Source organism: Papaver somniferum, chromosome 6 (genome assembly GCF_003573695.1).
Source record: "Papaver somniferum cultivar HN1 chromosome 6, ASM357369v1, whole genome shotgun sequence".
Taxonomy (NCBI): Eukaryota; Viridiplantae; Streptophyta; class Magnoliopsida; order Ranunculales; family Papaveraceae; genus Papaver; species Papaver somniferum.
In genome coordinates this window covers 165,459,277-165,467,127 of record NC_039363.1, presented here as the reverse complement: position 1 = coordinate 165,467,127, position 7,851 = coordinate 165,459,277, and the positions used below count along the sequence as shown (strand labels likewise).

The window sequence follows — 7,851 nt, the reverse complement described above, 5'->3', positions numbered from 1 at the left end:
TTCATTTTTTTTCTGCTGCTGTATCTAAGTTTTTGCGATAAAGAACAAAATATACAAAAGTATATATACTTTCCCCTATTATTTTTCGCAAAAACTCAAGACTTCTCTGCTGGTCATCGAAGCTTATTTTTGGTATTTATGACTGAATTAGGATTTCTCGTCTCGGTAAGTCTGTTTGTCTTTGTGCCCATGTCGATGTTTCTGATGAGCTGCGAAAGTTGTCAAACCCTAATCTTTTGATCTGTTAACTTCTTTGTTTTAACCTTTACCTTGTTTCTGTGCCCCTTCGCAGATATGGCTGATCGCCATCGGGTTCCTTATCAGACTCCGCCATCGAGCCCCTACAGATCTCCATATAGAAGTCCTGATATTTCTCCGCCAAAAGATGGTCCGCCAAGGCCTTCGCCGCCAGATCCACGAGCCCAGAAAGTTCCATCATCTTCGGGTCCAAGGGTCTCTATTACGAAGAAAGGAGATCCACCGAAAGGGTCGCAGTATGCGGTTAACCGTCCAGTGGATAACCCCTCTTCTCAGCGTGCTGATCCGATGGGTGTGCAACAACCTTCTCCCCAGCGCACTGAACCATTAAATGTTCATCCTCTTCAGTCCCTACCGCCTCAGACGTCGATGCAGTCGAGACCTAGAGCTTCGCAATCCATTCCTTTGGTGAAGGAGTCTTCTTCAAAATCTACAATGCCCCTAGCGGACCCTCCGAGGAATCCACCGGTTAAAAGGAAATGCTCTGATTTAAATCTTCCAAAAGCGAAGAAGCCGTTGGTGAATGAGCCCGGTGACTCTGATGTTTTTCAGATGATACGAAACATTTCGGTGGGGAAGAAGAAAGTCACTTTCAAGCATGTGGATCTCGAAGCGTTCAAGAAGAAGCATGGCCTCGAAGCTTTTGATGTTAAGTTCTTTGCGCAAGATGATGATCTTACCTATCATATGATCGTGAATTATAAGTATGATGAATTTCATTTGCTGACTACTATGGGAGCCTTCGAGGCGGGTTTGATGCTACTCTTGTATAGCTCGGTGATTCTTTCTATTATGACGTTCTGGCCGATTGCGAAGGTTCCACTCATAATACTCATTGTCGTTCGGTGGTTCAGCTAAGTGGGAACTATCTTTGGACCTTGAGGGAGTGTTATCTTCATAGTCATGGTGAAACGACGATGACCTGCTATACTCCCGATCCCGCCGAGAGAGACTTGTATACTCCTGCAAAATTTAATGCCTCTTTTGGGGATTATATCAACGGTAGGAACCGCAAGCCTTGGAGTGTAGGTATTCATTCAATTCCTGCTTCTCGTGGTGAAGTTCGTCTCTTAAGTGAGGTGAGTGATTCAAAGCTTCGCTACGTTCCTGGTACCGAAGGGACTTCTCAGCAGAAACTCTTTCCCAATCGTGAAAATCTCAAGCGTGATCATGACTATGAGTGGCATGCCACCGTTATTGAAGTTGTCGGTCCTTGGGCTTACAGCTGGGTACTTGGTCCGCGGGGCTGGCGTCCTACCGCTGGTAGTCAACCTCGTGATAGTGCTCCAGCTCGCTATGGTGACTTCTTCCACTGGCGATTGAACTTCGATGGCATGAGTTTCGATTATGATTTTGATGTTTCTGATGAAGACGAAAGCTCTGATGCTAACCTTTCTCCGAAGGGTAAAGCCGCTGCCAAGGTATGGTCCCTTATGTTGCCCCTTTTCTTCTTAGTTTAAGGTAAATAGTCGTCGTTTTGATGCGTTGAGTGTTATATCCTTAGGAAAAGAAGAAAAAGAAGATTGGTGCGGTTCAGTATTCTACTGCCCCTGCGGAGGAGGCAGACTTTCAAGATGGGGTTAACATCCCCGTGAATGATGAGGATGTTGAGGACGAAGAGGAGGTTACCGATGATGAGGAACGAATAAATACTTCCCCTCCTAATCATGAGAAGGATGCAAGCAACGATGGTGGTACCCATGAAGAGAGAGTTATGTCTGACATTCCGATGAACGATCTCCCCCCCCACACCTCCACCCCGTATAATTTTCTTTTGGTAAGATTCACTCCGTTGATGGTCTGATGGATATTAACGCTGCCATGGGACTAGATGAGGAGTTTTCTTTGGTTTCGCCGAATGATGAATGGTATGTTCTTGGGGATGAAGGTGAGAAAACCGCTGGTGGGGTAGGAACTGAGGCTGGCGGCGAAAAGGCAGATGGGACCGATGATGAAGAGGTTACTAGTACCGGTGATGAAGAGGCTGCTAGAACCGGTGGCGAAAGGGCAATTGGTCAAGAGGGCGACGAGACTCGTGTTAACAAGGAGGCCGGGGCCAAGAGGTGTTCCACTGGTCAAGAGGACGCGGCTGATATTGGAACTTCCCCTGGTTCACTTTCGGAGGGTTTTGATAGAGCCCTGATGCAGGATGGTGACAATGCTATACTGGATTGGATGATGAAGAAAAGTCTGATGTTTGTGCCGACCCTTCCCCAGTGGTACCTGGTGAGAAAAACTCTGATGCCTTTACCCGTCAAAGGATGCAGCTGTCGTCTCCTGATGACGTTGCCGAAAGTTGGGAGAAGAATTTGGGAGCTACCTCTACCATCTTATTGGTCGATCCCCCTTCTTCTGTTGCTGAAATGATGGTTATCGCTGATGGGTACCAGTACGGTTATCCCCAACAGCGTGTTCTTGAATTAAGTTATCGTAGGTTCCATCTTTTATTGCTGACATACCTTTTTATTAATAGTTATGGTTTGTTCATGATTATCGTAGATATGAGAAGTGAACATTGGAACAATACTCTGTACCAATTCTTCAAGGCGAAGGCCCTCAAGCTTGAGGCAAAGCTTCGTCATAGGGAAGAAGAGTTGAACGCTGCTGAAGTGCTTATTGCTGCTAGGGATAAGGAGATATTGGAACTGAAGAACCGTCTAAAGGGGAAGGATCAGCTCGGAGCCGAGAATGATAAGATTCGTATTGAGCTTGCATTAGTTCGTAGTGAGTTGGAGAAAGCCCGTAAAGATGCTTCGTCTTCTAACGGTTTATCTTTGTTTCTTTTCTTCCCTTCATATTCCTCTTTTGTCTTCTTAATGTGTTTTCTGAGTCTCCATCCCTATCTTCAGTGGTTGATATCCGAGAGTTGGCATGGCTTCGGAATGAGAGGACTCGCCAAGCTTCTCGGATTAAGGAATTAGTGGAGAAGATCAAAAAAGAGGATGACAAATGGAACTCTCGGGCAGATGAGCATAATAAATTTATGGCTCATTATCGACAGCAACAACAACTGGTGGTTGACATGCAAAATCGTTATAATGCCGACTTCCAACAGTTCAACGAGACCCTACAGAGGACCCAAAAAGGTCTAGACAAAGCTCGTGAAAGTATTTCTCGTCTAGAAACCAAGGTAGTGAACTTAGAAGAGGAGATGCGTCAAGATCGTTCATCCCTTGACCCTGAGGTTCAGGATTACATACATCGTTTTGTTCGGGAGAGGGACGAAGCCAGAGCTGAGGCTTATGCACTCGGCAATGCTTTAGCGGATTCTCGGGCCGATGTCGATCATTTAGTGGATTCCGAGAAAAGTCTTGAGATTAATATGTACAGTCTTAGTAAAGGGATAGAAGAGATGAATAACGAAGTCAACTACCTTCGACATTTAGATTCCATGAAGCAGGTAGAGTTGGATGAGTGTCAGTTTGCTCTTACGAATCTTCAATTGGATTATAAGAAAATTTCCGACGAGTATGATTTCCTCGACGATGCCCGGGATGCCGTAGTAAATGAATATGAAATAGCTTCGGCTAATGTCGAAGGTATATATTTGTATGGTCGTGAGCAATTCCTTTACTATGATCTTCTCACGTATTTGTGTTTTCTTTTTCAGAGCTCGAGGGACAGCTTAGCCTTGCAAATGAAAGGCTTGAAAAGGATCAATCTGACCTAGTACACCAGCAGGGTCAGGCTAGGTATTATGAAGGGCTGGCTGGATCTCGGGATGAAGCCGCAAAGGAGGCGGTTAAGGAGGTATCTAAGCTGAAGTCTTCGTTGTCGAAGTCTGAGCTCAAGGCCACTGTGATTGCGCATAAGGCTCGTAGTCAGCTTGTCGAGGAGATCAACAAGACGTTGTCCAAGATTGAGCAAGGTCTTCTGAGGGACCATGGTATTACCAAGAAATATCCTCGTCGCCCTGTACCGGAGTCGATGACCTATACCTATGATCCTTCTTCGGGAGGAAGTGTTCCTTCGTCTCAACCGAAGAATCCTGCTGATCACGTGGAGTCTTCCAAGGAGAAGTAGATTTCTGCATATGTCATAGAAAGTTGATCTTTATTGATTACTTGGCTCCGGGCCATTTTTTGATGTATCTTGCTTTTATTGCTTATTTTTCCGAACTTGTAATCAACTTTTATGGAATGGATCATCGTTTATTTGGATATGTACAACTCCGCTTTACCTGCATCATTAGTTTATTTGATTTTTAGGCAGCGAGTAAATAGATATTGAAAATTAAGTAGATAATAAAAAGTGTTTGTTGGAAGTAACGAAGGTATGCACCTTCGTTATTGACTTTGGACCTGTCACCCCGCTGGCTAATCCTTGGCCAGAGGATCACCGAACGGTGGGGGTTGATGTAGCGTTCCCGAATATGTAATGTGTTATTAAAGTATTTACATGCATTCATCCTGCTGAGACGCTGTCTTATTAATTGGTTGGGTATCTCTTTCTGTTGGAAGCCTTCCCCATGGTCCTACACTTATAGACGCTGATAGGGGGGTCCCGAGAGATTGTAAATAGTTACTTTCCCCAATAGAGTTCAAAAAACTCGTTCGATTGATGAGTTGAGGTCTGTTATTCCTCGTCCAGAGATAGAAATATGTCAAGCGGGTACGCTGTCTTCTTCTTCTGGTACTCTTCAAGCAGATGCAGAACTGCGTTGCTTTTATGGATTGTATGGATTGAGATACTTCGCATTCCACGGGTGTCTGAGGAATTCTCCTTTTAGGTTACGCAGGTAGTAGGATCCATTTCCTGCAATATCATGTATAACAAAAGGTCCTCCCCATGTTGGTGCTAGCTTGCCCCACTTCTTCTCTCGCTGGTATTGGGGTATATTTCTCAGCACATAATGTCCTTCTACAAAGTTTCTAAGCCTAACCTTCTTGTTGTATTCCCTCGCCAGTCTTCGTTGGTAATTCTCCATCCTTTGTAGCGCTGTTTCTCTTCTTTCTTCCAAATCATCGAGCCTTTCTAGCATCATATCCGCTGTAAGGTTCTTCTCCCATGCTTCGGTCTTCGTGGATGACATGATGATTTCTGTTGGGATGACTGCTTCGTCTCCATAGGTGAGGAGGAACGGTGATTCTCCTGTGGCGTATCTTCTGGTTGTTCGGTATGCCCACAACACGTTGTGTAATTGCTCACACCATCGTCCCTTGTGTTCGTCCAACTGCTTCTTGAGAATAAGGGAAAGGGTCTTGTTCGTGGATTCTGCTTGGCCGTTGCTTTGAGGATATATGGGGGTTGATTTGTTCTTCCTGATATTGAAGGTATCGAAGAGCATGTCAATGTTCTTCTCTTGCAGCTGCTTACCATTGTCGGAGACAATTTCTGTTGGGATGCCAAACCTGCAAATAATGTTTTGGAAGATGAACGTGAATACATCCGAGTCGCGGATTCTTGCTAGGGCCTTGGATTCTACCCACTTACTAAAATAATCTGTGGCTACTATCAAGAATCCTCTTTTCCTCGATCCTTCGATCAGGGGTCCCGGGATGTCTATGCCCCACTTCGAGAAAGACCATTGGCTATCCACCGAATTCAGCTTTGTTGTCGGTGCATGGATTATTTTGGAAAAGCGCTGGCATTCCTCACGTCTCCTCGACGTTCTCGCAGCATCACGTATCATTGTTGGCCAGTAATACCCCTGCATTTTTGCCCTGTCTGCTAAGGATCTCATCCCACTGTGGTTACCTGCGTCCCCATAGTGTATGTCCTTCAAGTCCCGGTGTCCTTCTTCTCTTGATAGGCAGCATAACAATGGTCCGAGGAAAGACTTCTTGTATAAAATTTCGTCCCCGAGGTCGTACCTTCCCGCCTTTGACTGCACTTTTCTAGCCTGCTTCAGGTCTGTAGGTAGCGTTCCTTCTTTAAGGAAGATATGAACTTCGGTTCTCCAATCTTCTTCGTTTTTGAAGTCTTCGTCCTCGTTAGCTCTTGTCATGATATCATCTTCGTGAAATTCATCAGCGATTTCTTCCCCTACATCATCGTCAGCGATATCCTCCCCTACGTCGTCTTCACTATTTGTAGCAAAGGATTCCTGAGGGAAGACCGAGGGCTCGTATACTCTTGTTATCTTGATTGCCTGAATGCTTTCATCTTTCAGCATGGATGATATATAAGCTAAAGCATCGGCATGCCTAAGTTCTTTTCTGCGTAAATGCCGAAATTTAATATTTGGTATTTGGGATGCCAGAGTCTGGTCCAAGGCCATGTATGCTGGTAGGTTCGGAAACCTACAATAATAATACTGCAAGTGCACAGTGTCTAACTAGTAGACAATGGCAAGTACAGGTTGTTCCCACGAGGAGTGTGAAAGTACTAGTACTAACTAATATCAAAAATAACCAATCAAAGTTTATATTTCATAATCTCATGGAACTAATATAACAAAATAATAAAAGATGTAACCAAGATTACGAAGGTGTTAAGGATCCGGGAATCCGTTGTAGGTAACTTATTTGTATTCAATCATAAAGGTTTCGAATTAACTCATGTAAAATAGTAAACCTAACTACTAGTACATGGAAGATATTTCATTAAGAATCGTCAACTAATATTATCAAAACGGTAGTTTGTTCTCACCTTAAAATAGAATTCCAAAGCACTAAGTATACATGGTATAAATAGTCAAGAGATTTTCATAAATTGATTATAACTAAGGTTCAACGAATCCTTCTACTAATCTAACTATGAACTATACATGACATAGAACATGAAAAATATAGCTAGAAGGTAAAACATTGAATGGGAGTCACAAACATTATCATTAAGCATTTGTAGAAACCTTATTCAAGAACACAAAATAAACAACCTACAATTTCATCCTTTCACCCTAACTTCGATTAGCTATACATGGCTTTCTCAAAGACCATAAATTAATATCAAATCAAACCAATAGCTAATCAAAAATGGAATTGAGACAGAACTTCAAACCCTAAACGGCTGTGCTGCCGCGGCTTCCAACTCCAGGCCGCCTCCTCCCTTCGTTTCTGTTCGTCCAAATGTTATATTTGGGTGATGCGAGATTAGGAGAATATTGGCAAGGCCCAGTCAGACTCAGAACCCATGTCCAAAACCTTACCCAGTTCACCACTCTCTATCTTTCAGTCCGACCACAACACCTCAATTTCACCTCAATGGCAAATTCAATACCCTCGGTCTTCTAAATCTCGTCCCGCTGTTGTACAGTCAAACAACACCAGCAATGACACGACTTGTATTATAACAGTTAGTGGCAAAGCTTGCTTCCATCTCCATCTTTGCTGGTTAACCCCCGAGTTCCATTGTCGCTGCCAGTCACCTCTTGTTCTTCTCGAGCCTTCATTCACTGCACTATCGGCCTGATAATTCCACTTGCTGTTGTTGATCAGCAACCAACATCTCCACCTCGAGCTCTCTGCACTTCCAACTCAAACCCCTTGGCAGATGAACCCCAAAATCAACAACAACACCAATTTTCTGTCCATACGCATCTCCACCACCTGTTCTTCTTCATCCAAGGCTAAGACCTGTACATAGCCAACACCTAGGAATCTCCATCGATGTCACAACACTTCTTTATCTCGCTGCCAAGACAGCAAATCC

General features: G+C 44.0%; 1 protein-coding gene across 1 annotated transcript; it reads left to right on the top strand.

Moving 5' to 3' along the window:
• Positions 1–294: 294 nt before the first annotated feature.
• LOC113291747 (proline-rich receptor-like protein kinase PERK9) lies at positions 295–1,116 on the top strand. Its single transcript, XM_026541243.1, has one exon. It carries the CDS (start codon positions 295–297, stop codon positions 1,114–1,116), a length of 822 nt encoding a protein of 273 aa, XP_026397028.1.
• The last annotated feature ends 6,735 nt before the right edge of the window (positions 1,117–7,851 follow it).